At 44.8% G+C, this 23,784-nt stretch overlaps 1 protein-coding gene across 1 annotated transcript in view; it reads left to right on the plus strand.

Moving 5' to 3' along the window:
* Positions 1–22,731, plus strand: part of LOC117140829 (MOXD1 homolog 2) — a 113,609-nt gene extending 90,878 nt beyond the window's left edge. The window contains exons 7-11 of the mRNA XM_033303936.1: positions 4,613–4,782; positions 4,876–5,038; positions 6,884–7,019; positions 14,905–15,073; positions 18,084–22,731. Of these exons, the coding sequence (XP_033159827.1) occupies positions 4,613–4,782; positions 4,876–5,038; positions 6,884–7,019; positions 14,905–15,073; positions 18,084–18,395 (950 nt within the window). The 3' untranslated portion in view covers positions 18,396–22,731. The remainder of the gene's footprint in view (positions 1–4,612; positions 4,783–4,875; positions 5,039–6,883; positions 7,020–14,904; positions 15,074–18,083) is intronic.
* Positions 22,732–23,784: the final 1,053 nt, after the last annotated feature.

The following is a 23,784-nucleotide window of genomic DNA, read 5'->3' on the forward strand; positions in this document are numbered from 1 at the left end:
TGTTAAGCACATTGTTCAAATAAAGTGAAATTAAATGGTTACTTGTTCAAAAATAGATACCAAGTATAATATAAATGAATATTAAGAAAGAGCACAAACTAAATTATAAATGTAGCACCTTGAGTTTCAAAGCTACTAAAAGTATTACCTATTTATTTGTTCAAGCCTTCGTTATTAGCCAATTTCCCAGGCCCTCATTGATACCACACTTTCCTTAAAGTTCCGTTGAGTTTCTCTCGAATTATCATGTTTTCTACGTCATACTTTTGACTCACAAAACGTCCGTCGATTGAAAGAAATCCGCAAAACAGCAATTTACAAGCAATGTGGAGTTATCCCCACCTAGCGCCTAAGCGCTTTTTGAGTACTTCTCAATCACCCCCCGCTGCACCGCGCATCCAAATCCAAACGGACCGAACAAACCACCTGAAAATTCTTGAGGTACTCAATTTTTCTGTATACACGGCTTATTGTGTGGCTCGTGAGCAGGCAGAGGATAACTAAAATACTAATTTCACTTTAGAATTTATTTCTATTTTTTCGTGTTGGCCGTGCTGGGCTGTTTCTTCTGTTTGTTTTTGGCATTCTGGGTGGTTGCGGTGGGTGGAATCCGGGGTTGGGCACCTCCTACCGGCCCGTCCTTGCTGTTGTTGCTGCAATTGTTATTTCACTTTTGTTGAGAGTCACGCAAACCAATATAACTTTTCCCCAACCGCACAGAAAAGACATGGCACAAGCGCTAAATAAAACGGGGGAGTGGGGGAAACGGGGCGTTTGGACGGTTGGTAGAACTTCGACTACTTACATTTCATCCATCTTTTCGTTTTTTTCGGTTTTTTTTTTTTGTTTTGAGTAGGTGTTGCCAAAACTTCCGGAGTAGAACGCCGAAAAACAGAGAGAGAAGTGGATTAATACATCTTGATAGAAAAATACAATTTGGGAAAGCCGAAAACAGAGGAGCATTTCGCTATAATCCAGGGAAAATTCGGACGGGAGGCCAAGATCCGATTCTGAGGGCTTTAGGGGCGGCAGACGGCATTTGGCATTGAAATATTTAATTGGAATTTAACGCATACCACGCACACAAACACATTCGCAGCAGCCAGTCAATAAATAAAAAATGAGGAAAGCCATAGCGAAAAATAAAATGTTGGCTACAATTTTCTCCTGGTTTGCTATAAATTGAATTACGGAGGGGAGCGGAGCTAAAGCCAAAGCTTTCGAGTCCCACACGCATAAGTAGCTACGAAATTGCTACGTTTCCGGTCTGTTTCCGTCCCTCTCCCCCGGTCGCCCGTCTCGCTCTCGCGGGCTGTGGCAAAATTTAATTTCAATTTAATTGGTTATTGATATAGCGCCCTGGAGTATGCAACGAATCTGTGATTAATGTTGCGGCTTGGCGAATTTTTATGGCACCTTGGAGATGGGAGCTGGAAGGCTGAAGGTGGGGCGAAACAAATGAGATTGGGTATGTTAAGCCTGCTCGGGGATTGTAATCTGGAGCTCAAAGCTTATCGGGAAATGAGTGAACATCCATTGATCTCATAGGAAGGCGGGAAATGAAAGGAAATTTACGGATACGGTCATATCTGCCACAAGTTCATTACGCAAGCGAGTGCGATTCATTTCGTTCGATTCCTAAATCACTATATTAATAAATGAAACTGCATAAGTCAGGAAACATTTTCACAAAATGTTCCCAAATGATAAAAAGAAACTTGATGAACATGCAAGTGAACATTCAGGTATAGAAATCCATCTCAATCACAACATACAAGTTCATTTAAGTAGCCCGGAAAAATACACAGCATGGAATAAATTTTAGCTGCTGCCACAATGCTCACCTGACCCAAAAATGTTTATATCAAATTTGATTTCGTGGCCGAGTTTCAGTCAGCAATTTCGGCGTCAAAATATACAAATAAATATGCATGTATGGCCGGTATCACGGTATCAGTGTCTCCCATGGACGCTAATCAAATCGTTCCCTCTTTTTGGGACATAAAGTGAGTGAGCTGACGCTTTGACACAAATTGCCATTTAAAATAATTAGAAAAGTTGCAATCGGACATTTTTGCATTCTGCCATTGCCATTTGCCATTCCATTCACCGTGTGCTGGCTGTCAACATGCAACTGCCGAAAACCCCGCCAACTGCATTGGATGGCAGCGTTAAATATCGATTTGAAAAATATGTGTAGTTATGAATTGCCAGCGAGCTTGTCCCCGCCGCGCTTTGGGCCAAATCAAATAGAAATAGAGCCAATCGCCCCTCCCCTCCCCACCCCCTCGCTTTTGGGCCATTCCGGCGAATTTCGTCATGCTTCGCATGGCCAATATTGAATTTTGATTTAATGAATGGAAATTTGCAGTGGGATAGAGACGGCAATGGAATCGAAATGAAATGAATCCAAACGAATTGGAAACTCCCATGGCCATGGCCAGCCATTTCACAGCGAGAGCTTTGATAATATTCAAATGGACTGATCGAATTGAAAGTTAATGGAAATCAATTAAAGGATGGCCGCAAAACTTTTGCCGACTTTCATGCCAGCGAACTTCGAAAAGGAGCTCGCTCAAACTTCTTAAACGACAGCTCATCGCTCGCATGAATCGTAACTTTCAATTAAATTGATGATAGAGAATTTTAGTTTTTTTATTAATATTTATTAAGTGAAGAATCCGTACATCATAATATTGTATCTTAACATCACAGTGTGGAGAAGTATTCTTATCAATTACCAAACACTATAAAATAAAATAAGTGGAGTAGGAACATAAATGAAGAGTTTTTACTGCTGCCCAATTGTCTTGGCGAAGCCTTGCCGTTTAAGTCTTCTTAGAGGTCGAGCGGGGATGAGACGTCTTGCAAGAAGACTGCTATGGCTCAGTAATCTGTCACTATACCGACTTGTATGTCTCCCAATTTGTGTATCATAAAGTCCTGACACGCGCATTCCCCCCGCTTCCCCCCACCCCTGCTCCCACCCCTGGTCGATTGATTGATTTCGGTCGCATGACACTTTGTGAAATGACCTAAAAATAGGAGCTAGGTTGGCCGAACTGGGTGAAAAGTTTTTAAAGCCATCGCGGCATAGTTAAACAATTTTTTCGGTAATTGAAAATTGATTCCCTGCTACATGACAAAGCCAAAACCCATTCGGTGGCGACTATGAAAATTAATAGAAATAATCTCGCCGGCAAAAATGCAAAGCAAATTTACATATATTCCCATACATACTCGTAGAGCGTGCATATAGTTATGGATATAGGGATAAGCTATAGTATAAACTATATAGTTCCCAACTGCGCAGCAGCGGGCGAAAATTCAATTCATTACGCGATATTCTGCCCGTTGAGGTTGTTAAATTGGAAAAGGCGCACATATCGGCCAGCCAAATGGATATTTTATGCAAAGGGTTTTAAAGTTAATATTTTTACGTATGTTCAATGAGATTAAAGCGGATGAGCCGGAGCGGGAAAAAGAGTGGAACGAAAGTAGGTCAGCGGCATGGGGAAGTAGCGCACCTGCGTCGAAGTTGTAAACACAAATGCAGAATGCAATGGAAAAATAATTAATGCAATTGGGAACTAATCTTAAATCGGCATATTCAATAACAAAATGGTTGTAGCTCCTTAATTGGCTTCGCATACGAGCGAATTTGGGGAAGCCAAATAGATAACCAAATACAATAGGCGTCCGAATCTCAGTGATCTCAGCCCTTTAAACACATTTAAAGGGCAGGGCTAAAGGATTTAAACAACATTTAAGCCCAGATTTACGAGGCCGACACAATAAGAGAGCAGCGCGAAACACAAAAATGGAAATCAATTGCCAGCTGAATTCAGAAATGGGCTCCTCCAGCAATGCCAAGTATTTCCCGCGAGTATTTTGATTGGCATACTACAACCCCGCCTCCCTCCCACGCACACCAATTGAAATGCCAAACAGTCGGCAGAAGGAGCGCAAATTTATATGTAGCACATGAATTTCAAATATTTTTTCACCACGGCGGGCGACACGCGGCCCTAATTGAGTGTGGGGAGCATCGGATCTGGGATCGGGGAGTGGAAGATGGGAGTGTATGGGAGAATCCTGTGTATGAACAATATTCCACAACATTTAACTAATTGAGCCAACGTGGGCCCAGAAGCGAGCCCCCAAAATTTGTAAAATTCAAAATTTGATTTGTGAAGAATCTCTTGGAAATAAAGAGCTGTCCCCTAATTGATATGTGGGTGGATGGGTGGATGGGTGGGGGTTAGCTGGCGGCAGCTGAGAGCTGCATTGACAAAGTTGTTAAAACATCAAAAGCAGCAATTAAAATGTAATTACACGTTCTGCGCCAAATCGAATTAAAAAATCAGCGTTCAAAGTTAAATAGAGTGTCGAGTGCAGGCGGATGGCTGTGGGCGATGGAGAGACACTGATGAGCGATGATAACGAGGTTGGGGTTTCCACATTCCGCTTTCACGGGCGGAACGAGATCCGTCGTTAACCACGGCAGCTTTTAGCGGCACCTCCTCACTCGAACCCCGTGGAACCGTTAATTAAAAGCACTGAAACGTTTTTGAAGCCAGCCCAACTCAACTGAACGCAACTCTCTTTGCAGGAATGGACCCCAACTGGCGACACATCATCCCGCCGGGCCAGAAGCGGGTCGTTTCCGAGGGACAGTGCATCGAGGACTGCACCGGCTACGCCTTCCCCCAGCAGGGCATCAACATATTCGCGGTGATGATGCGCACCCACCAGATCGGCAAGGAGGTCAAGTTACGCCAGGTGAGTGCCCTTGGATTTCCATATCCCTGACATACTGGGGTCTCCGAAGCGCCATGCTAATGAGCTAACTTCTGCTCCTAACCCCGTTTTCAGATACGACAAACCGAGGAGCTGCCGCCAATTGCACACGACAGCAATATAGATGTTGCCTATCAGGACTTTCGACGTTTGCCACAATCGGTGCATTCCATGCCCGGGGATAGACTCATCGCCGAATGCATTTATGACAGTTCGTCACGAAAGGCAATTACCCTGGGTAAGTGCTCGGGGAGTATATACGAGTATACGAGTGTGCGAGTACTTGTGTGCACATACAGAGTAGTCCTGCACCGAAGAAAGCGCGCCCCGGCCCAAACAGCCATAAAGATTGCAAAAAAGGCAGGATTCAGTATTCAGTATATAGGAAATTGTAAAAGCCGAGGACGAAGTCCCAGCATTGTCGTGAGCGAAAATGTTCTATAAAATTGCCGATGGCGCTGGAGTGTAAACAGGGGTGTGGGCGGAGGGAGTTGTGTAAACAGGCAGTGGCAACGGTGAGCAATCGTCGTTATGACACATTTAAATCAGCCAAACGATATGCGACAGGCGGCGGTCTGGGGAGACGGATAGCAGGATAGCAGGATACCAGGACGAACCGTTGCACACGAAGGCGCAAGACAAAGGCGCCGGCCACTCTCATCGAGAGGAGGAGCAGGTGGATCCTGCCGGCGAAGACAGAGCAGCCACGTCATTGTAAAATACATAAACCAAGACAGTGAAACATTTCACTTAGCCACGGTATGAAATGGAATGGATAGAATGGGATGGGTTGGCTGCCAGGTGTTGTAGTGGGAGTTGTCTTGGTCTTGCTCTGCTCCGCTCCTGATGTGACAGCTGCTCAGGACTCAAACGAAATGGACAATGCGGTACAATGGCATGCTGGAGTCTGTATAGAGGTTGTTATTAATGAGATTGGAATACTGGAAGATGGCAAAATGTGAAGCTGGCACAACAGACAACGATAATGGAAAGAACTGATTTTGAAGGATGGAGAAGTGCATGTAGCAGCAACAGGGACTCAATTCAATGAGAAGCGCATAGGAAGGCGCTAGAGTAAAAAATATCTGAGCAATTTAAGTGGACAAGGGCCATGTGGGGATTCGCAGAGATAGATAATGCAGTAGCTTTCGTTTCCGACTTAACAAGTAATAATAATGTAAACATATATGCTGCAACTAGATTTTTACAAGATGTCATTATGTCCCTGTTTCCATACAGTAATATAATAAAGCCCCGTCTTACAGGGTTCTTGCTTGTGAGGCACTGCAGCCCCATTAATTTCTCCGTAGAGTTGAAAGAAATAAAAGCACCTAACGCAAATTTGACTTTCTTGCTTGCTTGCACAAATTCAAACACAATCCACACGATTCGGGTGGCGGAAAGGAAGCAGGTGGAGAAGCAGTGGGGGATGCAGTAGGGAAAGCAGTGCCTGGAGAGTGGGGATTTGCTAGACGGGTGACAACTCTCAATAGAGACACACAGAGTCTTAATAGACAACCGTAACGATGTAGCACCACCGAGCAGAATGGAACAGAACCAGATAGATCCACAGACAGTGAGCAAGTCAGTGAGGCGTGCGCCCGGAAAAATAAAGCGTTGCCCATCTGAAGCGTTGCTCAAATAAAGCCAGGCAGCAAATGGGCGACGCTCCTGTTCTATTCTGTTGGGTTCGGTTCTGCTCCGTTCCAAGCCATCAGCATAAAGGCTGTCTCCATTCTGCAATATTATTATGATGGCGCCTTGGCTGTTTCACTGTGCTGCCAACTGCAGCGGCCGCTTAATTTCGTCCTTTGTTGCCAGCCAGCCAAGCCGGCTTGAGCCGAAGGGACTCTCAGAAACTCCAGAGCAGGATGGGGCCTTACCTGGCCAGTCAGCCAGCCAGCCAGCCAGGATATTGTCCCCCAGTCCCGTTGACACTTCCTGCATTCTACGGGAATTGGGAATGGGAATGGGCATGGGCTCGGGGATACGCCGCTTTGTTTTTTGTTTTTCACAGCTGCATTTCTTATGCCGTTCGTCTGACTCCCATCTCTCTTTTCTCCTCTCCGCTCCTCCCGCACAGGTGGACTTACCATGAAGGAAGAAAGCTGCACGGTGCTGACACTCTACTATCCACGCCAGAAGAAGCTGACAACGTGTCACTCACTGCCGAGTCTGCCCACAGTGTTGCACTCGCTTGGTATCGAGCAACTGGCAACGTAAGTAACATATTTTCCCTTATTTCCCTCTGCCTGACCCATCATAAGTGCATGGACAATGCTGGGTGGTCGAGTTCCGGGCTCGGATGCAGATCCTGGGCTAATGAATATTGACACATTCCGAATAAGAGTATGTTTCATGGAGGGCGTGAATATTTCAAAGGGAAATGGATTTCATTATGCCGGGGCTTACTGAGAACTTAATCGGAGGCACAGAGATGGAAACTTTTTAAGGGATATTAACCATAAATAAATACTATATATATATAAACATTATATTATAATTAATCGCCAGGATGGAGTAGTTAGAGTCCTCTCCCAATCAATTTACCCGCCATTCACATTCAATTTGGATCCATTGTAGCTTTCCGAAGCTCGTCCTTACCTCTTCGCCTATTCCTCGACCCGTACTCTTCATTCCGCCCACTCGACGTTGTCGGGACCCGGCTTGTGTATAAGGAAATTCGGTTTATTCCTCTGTTGACTAAAGTAATTGGTGATTTAATGATGTTGTTGCATAACCAAATCACCTAACGAACTCGCAGAGCGCCAGGATAGGAAGTGCCAGTGGGGACAGGAGGTCGGAGCTCCTCGTCGCCGCACTCGGGTATTCTCAATTCTGAAGTATTTGCCTAACAAACAATCGGAAAATGAACTGAGCACTGCACCCGGCTCTGCTCTAATTGAGAATTGTGAATGTGGAAAAATAAATTACGAGACAGCAGCAGCCCACGCCACGACCTCGCTGCGGAGGAGGGACCTCGCTTTTATTTAGAAAATATTGATTTCTATTACCGTCAAGTGGTAAATAAACAGCGAACTGGAGTCCTGGCATCCGACCAGCCATCACTCGGTCGTCATTCAGGGTCCATTCAGGGTCCTTTAACCCCCATCGTTCACCACCACCCACCACTTGACTCTTCGATGGTTGCGGCAGTGCAGCCCCATCGGTCTGGGATAAATCAGCCCGGCACCATAAATATTGTATTAAAGCGTGCGCTGAAAATTAGTCGAAATTAAGCGATGGTCGGGGCAAGGACTTGCCACGCCCTATTAATCACTTCCTTCTATTGGCACAGGCCAGGGCCGAATCGAATCGAATCGAATCAAGCCGAATCAAAGATAATTTTCCACGCTGTGCGAAGAGATGGAGAAGCACCGCAAATCAAAGTAAACGGCATAAATGGATTACGGTTGGTCCGGCCAAAAAGGTGAGGAGCGGAAGACATGGCCACGTAAATGAGTTACTCGGCTGGCCAAGATTACATTTGAATAAAAAGCGACTGTTGCGGCTTGATTGGTTTCGGGCAAGATGGTAGCGAAGGAGTGCTAATCACTATCTTTGATAACGGGTTAGCAACGAATCCATTCAATATACCTAGCCCCGGATCCTATCACATTCCATCATCGCATTTCATGGCACTAAGCCCGCACAATCGATTCCACCATCCACCGGCTTTGTTTGCTTACAACTTTTTGTTGTAAGTGATTGCGGAGCGGAGACCCATGGCGCATCCACTGGCTTTTTGTCCAGACAATGTCCACTTCATGGACCCATGGACCCAAACATCGCATCCCCCGCCCGACCGCCCGACCGTCCTACGACATCTGAACTGAACTGCGTGTACCCGAAATCGACATGAATTGATAAAGTCATTTGCAATTGTCTGTCGTTATGGGACTGCCACGGACGGCAGGAGCAGGGAGTCGGGAGTCGGAAGTCGGGAGGAGTACGGGTTCAGGCCATCTCCGCCTGTGTTATTGTTGGCCTTGTTGTTTCACGCGCTTGTTGTTGTTTGTTTAATACAATGCCCCCTGCCCCCTGCCTCCCGCATTGTTGCCATTGTTGTTCTTATTATTGTTGTTGGTCAGTTATTATGGCCACTGCAATTTTGTAGCGCTTCATGTCCGGCTACGGGCAGGAGTCCCTCCTCCGGCCCTGAATTCGAATCTGATCTGGGATCGGAGCTCGGGGTCCGGGGTCCGGGTTCCGGGTCTGGAGCTCCTGCATCCGAAAGTGCGAATGCGATATGCGGATTAAAATTCATAATGAAAGCCCGAACGACAACAAGCGAGTGAAATCGGTGGGCCTGGGAACGGGGCACAAGTAGTGATGGCACTGCAACAGTCCCAACTTTAAATGGGAGGTGGGGTGGTGAGGTAGTGAGGACCGGCGAGGACTGCGGCTCCTATTTGTTCTATGTCTAGGTATGCCCGCAGGCAGTGCATGTTGTACGCTTCAGGTTTAATTAAACAATGATAGAAAGCGAGCACAGGCGAAACAATAACATCACTTTGCCAGGGGAATGGGAACTGCGGCGTCTGCTCGTATGTGGTTCGTTTAGAGGGCTGCCCTTGTGCACTATCAACTTGTTAATCCTTTTAAATTCCCGTATGCGGTAATTAAACAGGAGGTGCGGAGGGGCGGGATAACATTGAATTTCTCAAACAGGGTGCCATTAAATTTGAATTGGAAATTCAGGAGATAATTGGACAGTTTAACAATTCGATTTGTTTAAAATACAGCAAGCTAGACATCGGAAAAATCCTTGCTGCAAATTGATGCTTTTTATCTCCTCGTTCACACAACAGTGGTCACACACAACCGGTGGCACGTTGCTTCTCGGCATGCCACGCTGAATGATAAGCTAATGACGCACACAGGTCATAGCCAGCAGCATCGGGCGGCCAAATTGAGGCTCAATTGGTCTGCAACTAATGTAATTATAAGCCACTTGCAAATGCCATCCGGCATCCTCGCAATCAGAACCTTCTCCGACACCCCCAATCCCCAATCCCAATCCCAATCCCCATACCCCATTCCCGAAATGGACTCTAAGCCGGGATGCTTATTGTGGTTGAAATTCAATTTAATTTGATACACACTGATTTTCGGCGAGTGTATCAAAGGGGCTTCCAAAATTGTTTGCACTTCAACTGTGGCCGAATTGACCAACACACACACATACCATACTCTCTGTCGGAGCGAGATGCGACACAATATAACCGGAGTGGTGATGATGGAGCTCTGCCCAGAGCGGGGGTGCGGGTGGAAGTGAGTGGGTGTGGAAGGGTGGCGGAGTTATCAGAAGGCTGGACCACGTTGTCCTCGTTGTCGTCGTCATCATGCAAAACTCATTGAAGTCGTTAGCGTGCGTCAGGGCCCAAGGCCATAAAGCACACAATGCATCCGAGGAGGGGAGCGGTGGAGGGTGGAAGGTGGGTGGTGGGTGGTGATGTGGTGCTCGGTTCTTCTTGTGGGGCGACTGAGAGGAAGTGCAGTAACTGGCAACAGGACATCAACTGGCTGGGGAATGCATTTGGCACAGCGAGAAACCAATCGGTTGCTAGTTGGTGACGAAGTTTCCGGATGGAAGTTTTCTGTATGAGAGATATGTATAGTTCTCTCCTTTTTTCGAAATTACAACCTCAAACGAGATGCAGTCTAAACGCATATTACAAAAGATATATAGTATTTATTTTTCTCACGAGTTTAAGGTTGCACTTAAATTTTAAATACAGAATTCACAATTCACCGGTTTCTTACCGTGCATCTTCGAAATCGCGCAGCTCCATTGATCATGCGCCCAATGGGCTGCTTTCTGTCCCGTCTGCTCCGCTCCTCTCCTCGGCGACACATACTCGCACGCGGTTCATTCCCTTCCAGGAGTCCTTTGGCCAGAGCCTGATTCCTGAATCGCCACGATGCGATGCCGGCCCGATTGCCCCGTTATTGGCTTAATTTTCGTTTTACGTTTTGGGGTTTTGTTGCCTGATTTTCCGAGCTGCCCGATGACCATTTCGGGTGCGCCTTTTCGAAACGAGTGGAACGCGTCGGGAAAAGCGAAAAAGGGAAAACCAGAAAAAATAATGTGATAGTGGTTTTTACAATTTACGCACTTGCCATGGCCACCGAAATTAATTTTAATTGTACGTGCGTTTGTGTCTGCTTTACCACTGGCCTGGATCTGGTGCCGGCATTAAAATCAAAGTAATTATTCAAGTTGTGTGCATTTCCATTTCCATTTCCATTTCCATTTCCACTGCCACTTCGGCTCCCGTTCGCGGTTGTTTTCCCTGCCCACCGCGCCAGCCTTTGTTTATTGGCGTTTTCTGTTTGTTGAGCTACGCAAATTGGCTTCATTTTATAGTGCCTGACTCGCCGCTGGGTCGCAGCTTTCGTTAATTGTTTGGGGCTGAGTGATATAGATATCCTCTTTGTGCCCGGTATCCCATCCCAAAAGGGAGCCTCATTAAGGCTCATGATATCCTTTATTGCTTTATGACTTTTCCTTCTTGGCCATGCCTTCATCTTTGCATATCGGATGACTGGCTGGCTGCACACACGGAGTTTTTCGGCTTCCGGCCGCGTTCGCCTTTGTTATCGATACTCCTTGCGCGGCTCATCGCAATTATCCTGCGGGATGCTCGGATGCTCCCTTGCTTTCCTCATCTTGTTAACTCGAACCTTTGGGACGTGAGAAAAGTTACTGAGTTAATTAATATCACGGCGAACGAAATCTTGTTATACTTAGAACGGAGTTTGTACCTTTATTACGCCTTCTTTGGAGCTCAAATTGATTATGTCTTCAATGTCTTGTACCCAAAAATCCATTTTGTTAATTTGATGTCAGGCTATTCCTAGGTATCCTGATCCAGTTTTCTTCCAATTATTTTGAAATCCTTGTCTTTGACATTTTAATAGTACGAGTATAATACCATAAACAGTTCGATGTTCAAAAACTTTTATATTCGGACTGTTCCCATTTTGCCAAATCACATAGCTTCAATTTAAAGTTGCCTTCATATATGTATGCATTCTTTGCCTTTTCTGACATTCTAATAGCTAGATTGATCATGTACCCATTTTCCAAAACCCCCCCAATGCCGCCCACTTTAGTTTTCATTTGTCATCAAGAACGGTCATTTGGTCGTTATGCCAATTGCAATTGCATTCGACTTCAAAATTGAATTCTGCAATTCTGCCCCCATGCGAACAGGAGGTCATAAACGCACACCAGTGCACACTTGCTACCGTGCCACGCCCCCCTCCGCCTCCGCCTCTTGTGTGTTGTGTGGAATGCGCCGTCGTCATAACGCTACATAAATAAACCCATTGCAAAGCGCATTGCAGTTGCAGTTTCAGAGCGCCACTCCGGAGTTGCAATGGATGTGCATGCGGATTGGCACAAGAAGTACAGAAATGCAGCGGGACCTGGAGTGGATGGAGCTGGAGTCCATGGCCGTGGCCTAGAGCTGGTTCCACTCGGAATGCGTTTCGAGGCTGGCATTGTGATGTGCCATTGGATTTTATAATCAACAATGCCAAACCAGAGACTCCCCAAACCCAAGCCCAAACCCACTCGGATCCCCGGAATCCCGGATCCTTTGTCCTGCCGAATGTTGCTGCCGGCTAGTTGGCTGCAATCCTGTTGCTGCTGGGCCATCATTTTAATTATACTGAGTGCCAATGAAGTCAATGGCGATAAGGCTAAAACGCCGTCGATTGATGCCGCACAACGGGGCGTTCGGGGCGAGTGCTGAGTGGTGGGCAGGGCAACATCCTCTCTAGGATGTTATCCCGTTTTTACATTACCGACATCTGTGTGCGTTTCCACTGCATTTATATTTATTATATGTATGTGGGAGGTCACGGCGGCTTCGGTTACGGTCATGCAGGCCGGATATATTAGCAGGCGAACCTTGCGCCCCGCCTCTAACATCCCTGCAACACCCCACCCCCTACACCCCGCCACATCCATCCAATGAACCGCAAACACCAAATGTAAAAGGGAGATGCACTACAAATACACGGCTACAAATTTTCTAAGACCTTGGTACGCATCTTTAAAACGGAATAGTACATCAAATAGGAAGGGAGATGTGAAACAAAGGAGTGAGGCTGGCCATTATAATGAAAGATATTGAAATCATATTTATCTGAACTGTAAGGTCGTTGAGTTGGAATGGTATATCCTTGCACCTGAACGGCATTGTGCCTTGCAGAGTACCTATTATCAAATCAGAAATTATAGTAAATTTTCTGTAAGTGTACTGCACTGCCGCAAAACAGATGGACGGAGTCGGGCCGTGCCATATATTATTTTATATTATTATTATGGCGGGACGCAGGACATGGATCCGGACCGCACGGACACGGACATGCGGGAGGACTCGCACAAGTGGCCAGCGCCATTAGAGGATGCTGGCGAGAGGGGAGGTTTTGCAATCAATCCGCAGACATTAATATTTTTCGTGTTTCCAACCGCAAATTGTTGCGGCTGTTGCAGCGGCACTTCCGCCTTCTCCACCCCCAACCTCCCCAGCTCGCAGAATTGCTCGCCACCCCCTGCCACTGCTGCCTTTCATGCCACCACGATGGGCACCTTTCTCCACTCGGAGAGGGCTTTCGCAGACACAACCCTCGATGCGGATTGAGTGGAATCATAAATTAATTAAAAGAGATTTGTTTGCGGCTTCCAAAGGATTCTGCCAGCCGCCAAAAACAACTCGCAGGATAGCAGAAAGAAAATGTGCGTTTCTCGCTCTTTCTCCCTCTCCCTTTCTCTCTATCACCGTCTCGCTCACTCGCTATGTGTGTGGGCTCTATGAAATTAAAGCAACATTTTTCGTAATGCCCGGCAAAGAACAAAATTAATTAGCCTAATTGTAAGGGCGGACGGACATGTCGGGGGGCAGACAGCTCTGAGCCAACCAAACGAAACGAAGCGAAATGAATGAATGAATGGAGGGAATGAATGAGATGAGATGAATATATAGAAGGAATTTATATTGCACAACATTCGAGCCAGTGGTGTAGTGAACAAAAAGGGGTGCAGCGGGTATAGATTATCTTCTGAAAGGGAACTACACGTTAAATCCATTAATCCACAACTCTAGCAGAGCGAATTATAATAAAAATCATCTAACATAATAAGCCATATAGGATTATCTTCTAATCGGGCAGAAACTAAAGGGGAAGTATTTCTTTAAGTTTTCCCAGGTTTTAAGCACCACCTCAATTTATCAATGTGTTCAATTCGGTTTTTGAACTTTGCGAGGGTCTCGCTTTTGCAAATCTCAGCAATCTGACGTCAACTAATGACAATAAATCGGTGCGAGTCGGACTCTGAGAAAGCCTTTTGCCTTGCAGTCTTTGGAAAGTGATAAATGGACATGCCTAAGTAAAAACAGAAATCAAATTAAAAAGCCAAATTATACATATTTGTTATAGGAGAAAGGCCCCGAGCAGCGGGATTGACACAATTGAATAATCAGCAAACAAACAGAGCCACAGAAATGACTTCCATGAGCCAATCCATTAGTCATCTCCCTCGACTCTTCCGGTCGGGGTTTTTCGTTCTGCAACCCCGAACTACGCCACTGATTGCCTGGCGCTGAGGTTTTACACTTTTGGCCCATTTGTTAGGTTTTTCTTACCCTCGAGCGCCATACGCCCTGCGCCCTGCGTCGTGTGCGGTTTTTATTTCGCTTTGGCAGACCGAAATTGTAACAACGTATTTGACGCGTCACAAATGAAAATCTAAAAGATTAATTAGCTCAAGTTTTTGTTGGGCGCGCGCCTCGCTGACGAAAATTCGAGCGTAAATCTGCCAGGACTTACCGAGCGCAGGGAATCCACCAGCCGGGGATCAGGCTTGCCCCACCCACGCGCCCCATCGCATCGCACCCTCTTGATTCTGGGGTAAAAGTTGAAAATCTGCTGGCAAAGCGCCTTTTCGTTGTGCGGCACTCACTTCGCTCTGCGAGTGTAATAAATTTTAAGTCCTAATCAAAGTTGACAATAATAATAAAGTTAATAATGTTATTTAGCGTCCTCGCCCTCTAACGCTCTGTATCTTATCTCTTATGTCTTATCTTGCAGCGACTCGAACCCCGTGCTTATATCATCGCCGCCCGAATTGGCCGGAATGACACTGGAGGCACGTCTGATATCCTACGACTGGGAGAATCAATTTGGCGAATTCCAGGAGGCCACACGCAAGGGCAGCTTCAAGCCCATTTGCTGGGGGGCCAAGAATCATGTGGTGCCGGTAAGTTAAAGCCAGACTTTTCGATTTATGCCCGATGATATCGGCGATGGTCCGGAGATGGAGTGCTCTACTTTTCTACCAACGACTGCCAAGATGGGGATTGTCCCCGTCCGCTTTGTCACAGTTGAAATCGCATTAACCCTTTTTATCTATCTGGGCATCTCAATCTCGTCCTTCTTACTTCGCCATTCGCCCTAATCGCAGGGAGCATTTCGCTCGTCCTGCTGCTTTACATCCATCAGCTTAATCAGCTAAATTGCTAGACAATATCTGGGATAATTTTTCTTGCTGCCATTTGATGGCTCCACCCACTCCCACACCAACACACCCACAGCAGCAGGACCCAGACAAGTGCTCATTTATTCATTGGGCGGGGTGAGCGGCGTGGTACAGCAGGAGAGTTAAAGCAGAAAAGACATTAGGGCCAACCCACGGCCCCACGTTCCCACATCCCCACGTCCACCGGTTGGGGCAAAATGCGGGTAATGTCTACCGGAAACCGCACGTTATAAAGTGCAATCAATTGCATTGCGGCCATGGGCAGCGTTCGTTCGAGTTTGTTAGGCGCCACTTTACGGCAGTCTAGAGTATGTAGTATTGAGTATGTAGTATGGAGTATGGAGTGGATAGTGCAAGGTGGAAGTGGCAGTGGATGGTGGGCCTCCATTTTCGTAGACCAAGTCACATATATCAGGCCAACACACGTACGACTTCGACAACGATCATTCTAATGGGTCACACAGTGAGGCGAGCCGGAACAGGACCAAGCGGACGACTCCCAACCAGCTGGCCCTAATTCACGTCCAAAATGGTTTAGACCAACTGACTGAATGCTCCCATATGAGCATGATTCTCTCGCATTCTCTTTCTCCGCTTTGCTGGCTCGGCCTTTAATACTTTGCACTGTGGAAATTGTGGGAAATTGCTTAAGTTGGGAATTGTTGCCATTTTTATGCCACCGCCTTGACCAGGCGTCCACTTTGTGTTTTCGCCTCCGGCTCCGACTCCGACTGAGGCTCTGGAGCAAAATTATCAACGCTTGAGTTGCCATCGATTTTCCGTGCTATTGCGTTAAATATTGTTGGCCGTTTCAGCTCGGTTCAGCTAGGGCTCCGCCATTTTTTGCCGCTGTCCTTTAGTCAATAATTCATTGAAGAACTCAGCCGGAGGCATCTCCACTGACCTCCCACTTGACGGACAGGCCCATCGAATTTGTAAAAGCCCTCCAAGCGCCCAAATTAGCAGAGAAGCAAGCAAAAAAAAACCAGTAGTGTGTGTGCTCGGGCAAGAGGTGAACGGCAGTTAAATGTAGCGGAAAATATACAGCGGCAAAAAGGTGACAAAGGAGCAAAAGAAGTCTGTGATTAGTTTTCACAAAGCTCCCAGATCCCCAGGGTTCGGTGAATCGGAAGGCCTAGTTCCCGCTCACAAAAAGATCTCGAGCTGATGGGGCTCAGCGAGCAAGGGGATTCAGCCCGATAAATTCCGGAAGCTTAACCAACTGGGAAATGCCCTTAAAGTTGAATGATTGATATCGCGTTATGACCGGAGCTGCTTGCTCCGCACACAGCGCAAGACTTTTTCACCTACTCCTTAATACAAAGTCCTCTTTTTGGGTCGAGTTAATTAGCATAACATTAAATATGGTAGCGCACTTTTTTTTGGGCAGCTTTGGCTTTCAAAGCCGGCAAAGCAGTGCCCACAAAAAAAGGCCAAAGCCAAAGCAGGCCAACCTAATTAGCATGTCAATCTCTGCACACAGACACGGCAAAAGCTATGGCCTAGCTTTGGGGCAGCCAGGAATTGAGACCAGAGCGAGCTATTAAAGCCTCAAATTTATGCATAACACAAAATTGCACATTTTATGCTGTTCAACCTGAATGGCCATGGAAACAAACAAACACACATTCCTTTTCAATTAAAATTAAAATGTCTGTCGGTGGTGGCAACAAACGAACGCTTCGCAAACCCACACCTCCTCACCTGCAGGTGGACTTGGATGTGGATGTGTCTGTCAAGCATTTGGCTGCTCCCATGAAATCCCAATCCCACTCTGCTTCTTTTCGGTCCTCTTTTGAGCGTCCCCAAAACGATTCACAAAATGCCTTTTCAAAAATTCAACAACCAACAACGAGCTCTGCCATCGTCGTCGTCGTGGCCGTCGTCCGATTTGCATAATATTATTAGTAAACACTCGTTATGAAGTCAGCCACGCCCACCGACCACCGGCCACCGGCCACCGATGTCCCCTCATACAAATGCAGACATTCGCTAGATTTAGATTTTCGACTGGGCATTAAATATTTGACCGCAGCGCAAGTCCCAGGATCTCCCCGCAACCACCTATTTATAAACACAAATTTATTCAGCGTAATTAAAACACAAAATTTCGCAGTGAATTCACTGGGGACTCCAGGAGTAAACACCGCATGGGCGTGGGAATCGGGGAAGTGGGTGTGGAACCTGCTCCAGAGCTTCATTGTTCTGCAATTGTCCCGGGGTTCTACTTAAACTTGTGTGCTGTTTACCCTGTCTCCTTTGAATCTCTGTTTCGAAAATGTTTTTGCTTTGATTAGGATTTTTGATAATGTTATTTGGCTCTTGGAATGTTGGAACATTATAATAAAACGGATAAATTACAGATCAGAGAATTCCTTATTTTGGTTTTGGTAGCTTGAAATACAAATACGAGTAAATTAAGTAGAATTTCTTTGGGCTGAAATCAATGGCGGTACAACCTAAATTTGGCCCCAATTAATTCCATGTTGGTCGAAAAAGAGTATCCCTATGTCTTGTCCTTGGTGTGGGTCCTTTACCTTTTTTGTTGCACTGTCAACGGCATAAATAAGATTTTCAATTTCCTCGCTGGCTCCTCCGTCTCGGAAAGACATCAGCCGAAAAAGCGTTGGAAAAGGAGAAAAATGTAATTAATGTCGTAATTTATTATATACAGATCTCTAGAGCCACAGCCGCTAATGTTTGCCATTTCCTTCTCTTTATCGCCCCACAGGGCTCCGAGTTCCTCGAGGGCTACAGCATAAATGTGACCAAGACGTACAAGAAGCACCGGCGGTGCAAACCCAAGCGGCCCCTGGCCCCGCCCACCGAGCGCACCGCCCCGCCGCCCGCGTCCGACCTCAGCGAGCTCCCGGTGCTCCACGAGCTGGACAACAACAACATCATCGAGGGAGCGGCGCGGAGCAGTCGCAGCTCGGCGACCGACGTCCACAGCCTGAGCCGCGGGAGCGGGCGCCACTTCATCAGCTGCCTGCTCTGGCTGGGCGCCTCGTCCTGGTGGCTTCTGCTGATGCTCAGGACGTGAGGGGATTGAAAGGGATTCGGCGGCAGACGAAGCAGCAGCACCACAGGCACCACCGTCTCAATACACTAAACTAACCATACAGCTGAAGTGCAGATGAAAATCAGTGAAAAGCGAAAATAGGGTACTGAAATAGCAAACGCAACTCAACTCAACTACAGCTCTCTCTCTAACTACAAATGACATCTCTTAATCCTACTACAGATACAGATACATATACAGATACAAATAGAAGCAGAATGAAAATGCGGAAAGGAGGAAAACATGAAATATTCATAATAAGCTAGCGTATAACAGCTTTTCCAGACCCCCAACCCCGTACACCTGCTAGTCCCTGACGCCCATTTATTTAAGCTCCTCCCTCCACAGTTTTGTTGATTTTGTTCTAGAGTTTTAGTAAATTATTAATGATTTTTTTAAGTAGTCTAAGCTGAAAACAAAATAAAAACAAATGTCAAAAGCAAAAACTAAATCAAGAAAATGAAAAATATGAAAAAAACTAATAAATAAGGAATACCATGTCGAGAAAAACCGAAAAGCAATAATTAGTTGTTGTTGTCGTTATAAAATATACAAAATGCGAAATTGTAAAAGATACAGATATTATAGATATACACCGTGGCTACATATATAGCAGTCATTCCTTCAACCATAACAGATATAAACCATACACCTATATTTAGATATCTATGTATACATATAGGGTCTGACTTATGTAAAGCTTGAGCGTCTGATGGGTTTTGTTGGGCATTGCAAGAAACAATCGTAGAAGGGAAAGGCATCAAGTGGCAAGTAGAGGAGCGTGCATCAGGCCCTTCATCCCTCCCCCGGTTAAGTTTAGTCCGAGCTACTAGGTGGAACTAAGTTCGAGCGGAATCATAGATACATCACCCAAGCAAAACACACACACAAACAAAGACACAAGCATGCATGAACTTTATACGTCCATTTAAGAGAAGCAAATCGAGAGAGACAGAAAGGATTTAGTTAAACGTAACTTTAGAAAAGACTTGGATGAATTTACTCTGTTTTGCAAAAGACTAAGAAGGGAAATTAATTAACGGAAAGCGAGAGCTAACTCACACAATTAAATTTAGTAATTTAGGCTGATTTAAAGGCAAGTTGCAGTAAGGACGCAAATGAACCGATATATTTTGACACCTGATTATTCGTTTTTGGGAACGCTGTCAACTCACAACTATCCATTCAATCTGACTGTAATTTGCATGTATCTTATTCCTTTCGTTAACCTATTCAAATGACACTACACTCGCGCTTTATGCTAAGTTTCATTCAGTTACCTAATGCAAATCTACCTGCTCTTTCAACTACAAAACGAAATTAAGGAAAAGAAGCATAAATATTCAGAACACTCAAAGTGTTGCCTCCTCTCTTTCTTACTCGCTGTCGTTCTACTATAACTCTACGTTTAGCACGATAGGCTATAACTTTCTAGACCTAAGTTGTAAATAAATAGTAATCTAGCGGACGGAGGACGGGAAACTAATTGGATAAATGGAAAGGTGGAGAGAAGCATTATACAGGGTGTGTGATTAGGTACGACTCTCGATCAACTCGATCAGCTCGATTAGCTCGATCGGCTCTAGCAGTTCTAGGCGTAGTATTGGATGTCCCTATAGGTTCTACCTTTAATTACATACGGATGCGGATAGACAGTTAGGGGACACTTAGAAGTGTTCCACGGCGCCGCCAAGATCTGCTCGAAGTAGTAAAAATATACCATATACATACGACATAAATATAAAGTACATTTATATATACACATACGATAACTATAACTATAAAGTCTATATATACAATACCATACATCTATAAGTAGTTACGTGGTTCGTAGTTGTAAATGTGAATGTGAGTATTTTATACAAAACAGAAGGAAACGAAATAAAAAAGCAAATAAAGAAAAGCATAAAGCGATAAAAAGAAGAACATTTTTATACCAAAAGAAAAGATGATGATAAGCCCCCTTGAAGCGATCGCGAACAGTCGCACGCTATATATACAAATCATATATATTTTAGGATAACTGATGTAACTAAGATTAGTGGCAAGTTGGCGTAAACAGAAAGCAAATGCAAAGTTGAAACAATCAAAATAACATTTAAACAACAAGCGGCAAAGAGGAAACACTTTTTTGCGCTTAACTATTAAAAGTTTGCCTCACACAGACACACACACGCACACGCACACACACACTGACATCCCAGTTAGCGGAAAAAGTAAAACTTTGCTGCAGCCAGAAACGCGGCCTTTATATAGTATATGGGCCATCCTGTTTTTGAGGTTTTCCCACTTGTCGGGTAACTTTTTAATGGACCCTCATCTCATCCCGAGTCCCATGCCTTCCAGTTAAACGCCGGCGCCTTCAGCCGTGCCGGCAGCCCCAACTAGGTCTAATTAGGAGCGATGAGCAACCGACATCGTTTTCATAGTTTTGGCATTCGATTCGCCCGCTGTGTCCTTTGTCATAGCAACCTGGCCACTTTTTCCGTTGCCTCTTTTTACCTTTGTTTGGCACATTAATTAAACTTCTTGCCCGGAAAAAGCAGAGGAGGAAACTGGGCAAAAACAAGGCGCACAATTACAAAGGCAGCGGAAGGAAACTAAAACGAAAACATTCCTTCTTTGGCTCGCCAATTGAAAATTAGTTTGGCCAACTGGCAAACAGACAGACACACAACACACTCAGTCACACACAAAAACGGAGGGAAATGTATTCATATAATTTAATGAAATGCAAACAACAAAAACGGTTTTGGAAAATGTACTTGCGATAGAAACGATAAAAAAGTCGGAAAATAGTTTCAAAAACTACTTATACAAAACGTAATAAAGGGGAACCAGACGAAAGCTAAAATAAAATAATCCAAATAAAGCTAAATACACAGGAACACAAATACACCGGAGAAGCGCATTGGCAAAGCAAAAGGTATCCGGAAATGGAGACCAGGGGTCGGGGAAAGGTGTCTCGGGGACACAAGCTGATTAGGGGCTGCATCATCCTGACCGCGATTCTACGCAGATTAATCCAATGAATCGGGCTTCTTGACCGAAATGGTCCCGGGACGATAGAAGCAGAATACTCGAAACCCGAAGCGCAGCTTTAGAGTCCATCTCTTCTGCCCGGTTTCGGCCATTCTCAGGCTCTGGTGGCTCAATGCTTTGTCCGGCACGGCCACTTGGCTCTGTCTTCTAGCCGTCTATAAGCATTTAACATTTTTCCACTCCGCTTTGACCCACTCTGACTATGGTCCTTTGTTGGCGCAGAAAAAGGTGAAGCGGGGCACTCCATTCAGGAAACTAATAAGTTTTTAAAACTGACCCAATTAGCTCGTTTAACTTGTTTCCCCATTCTGCCGGCGTCTCAAAGACACCTTTTGTTCATCTGCTCAAAGGCATCTCGAGAAAAAGGCAAAGAATTGCTTGGTTCACTAGGATGCAGTTTGGAGGCTGCCAAGATGGCTAAGTAAGAAACACAGAAACACACCCTCACACTGAGAAAACAATATAGCATGTTAGTAGTATCAAGACTTGTGTATATGTTCTTAGGCCCTCTATTGAAAGTTTTTATTTTGCGGAAGCGGGAAGGCGAAGAAGTGAATGAATGTGAAAATGAGGAAAGACGGGAAACGAAAACAAAACACAACCTACCTAAAGCGATAAACAAAACCTAACTATTTTTAGTGTGTACCTTGATTTTTTCATAGCAAAAGAAGCCCTAAGCCAAGATGGCATGTGCAGCGGGAGATCCCAGGAAAACTAATCTTAATAGATATATATGAGAAATAACGTAAAAGTAAAAGCAATAATGAGCAAACGCATAGCTATCAATAGGAAGATCGAGAGGTAGGCTAAACAAATACTCTAACTCTAGGCAAACGATAACAGTAAGGCATAGTTGACGATCGACGGAAGAAACGTGTAGCATACTTTTTTGGGCAGCCTATTGGCGGAAACGGAAATGGAAGTGAATCGATCTATTACTGGTCGGAATTGAAGAAGGGAAAGCAAATGGGAACAGGAACGGGCCGATTAAAAGAGATATGAAATTGCATATGATTAAAGCGTAAAACAAAAACTATTTTAAAGTAGAGCAGTTTGCAAAAATATTTAAATGTGTCGTTAGAAAACCCCCAAAAATTGTAGTTGCATTGTCGTTAGCCATAGTAGAAAAGTTGCATATTGAATACGAGGACACAGGAGCTAAAAGGAAATGATCGAAGAAGCATACATACCATACATCAATCAAAGAGAACTAACATAGCCGGCATCTTAGAAACATCATCAGTATTTGTGTATAAGCCCTGCATGAAACGAAATACATACAAACAGGCCCACATAGATACATAAACATATGCATACCAACATTAATATATCGTAACGTACGGATAAATATAGCTAAGCCCAACCACCCAGTAACCCAAAGCTGTCCCCCGAACAAACATATAGATCAATCCCCTGAAAGGAACTTTAAATACAGCCCGATAAAAGGATAACAACTCTTGATTATAAGCAATAGACATCAGAATCGAGTTCTGCGAGAACGGAGGCAACTGTACTTGACACTTGAGTACGAGGACAGCGAAAAACCAAAGTTAGTACCTCCTAAATACCAGTAAATCACTAAATCCCCTAACGGGCTTTCCTTAAGCGCTCTTCAGTCGCCGCCAACTGGCCCGCACACTTTCAGTTCGAATGACCTCAAGCTGAGCTCGACCTTACCTCAATCTGTCAAAGGTTAAAAGCAAGCGGTTGCCTCTACTCTCACAGCCAAATCAAAACTCACGAACAGCCACACACCGACACAGTTAGAAACCAGACATTTTTGATACCGAACTAAATGATAATGATTATTGAGAACCGGAAGCAGAGTGAGGAGAACAAAAGGACGTCGGACGAACATCATTTACGAGTATCTATTGTGAACTACATTGTTTGATTGTGAGCTAAGTTCCGACTTCTACAACCACTACTCTCTATGAATGTTTTTAAGTTATTCACTAAAATAATTTTGTAATATACTAAACCGCAAGCTAAGCAACTTTTACTATAACAACAAATGATGAAAACCGAAAAAGTAAAAGCAAAACAAACAATAAAATAAAATATATATTAAATATATATATACATATATATATATAGAAATTAAACGTGTTTCATTGTCTCAGCTGACCGTCTTGGGAAAAGTTCAACTTGAATGGATTTAAAAAAAATAGTTCAATTTTTGGCAACCACTTTTTAATTGAAATTGTGTTTTCGTAGCGCCTACAAAAGTTCGGGTACTCGTACAAATATTTTAGTGCATAGGTAGATTATGATATACCCTCTTAAATTCCTATGTATTTATTTATGCAAATTTAGTTAAATGCAAATT

This window comes from Drosophila mauritiana, chromosome 3L (assembly GCF_004382145.1).
Source record: "Drosophila mauritiana strain mau12 chromosome 3L, ASM438214v1, whole genome shotgun sequence".
In the NCBI taxonomy this organism is placed as follows: Eukaryota; Metazoa; Arthropoda; class Insecta; order Diptera; family Drosophilidae; genus Drosophila; species Drosophila mauritiana.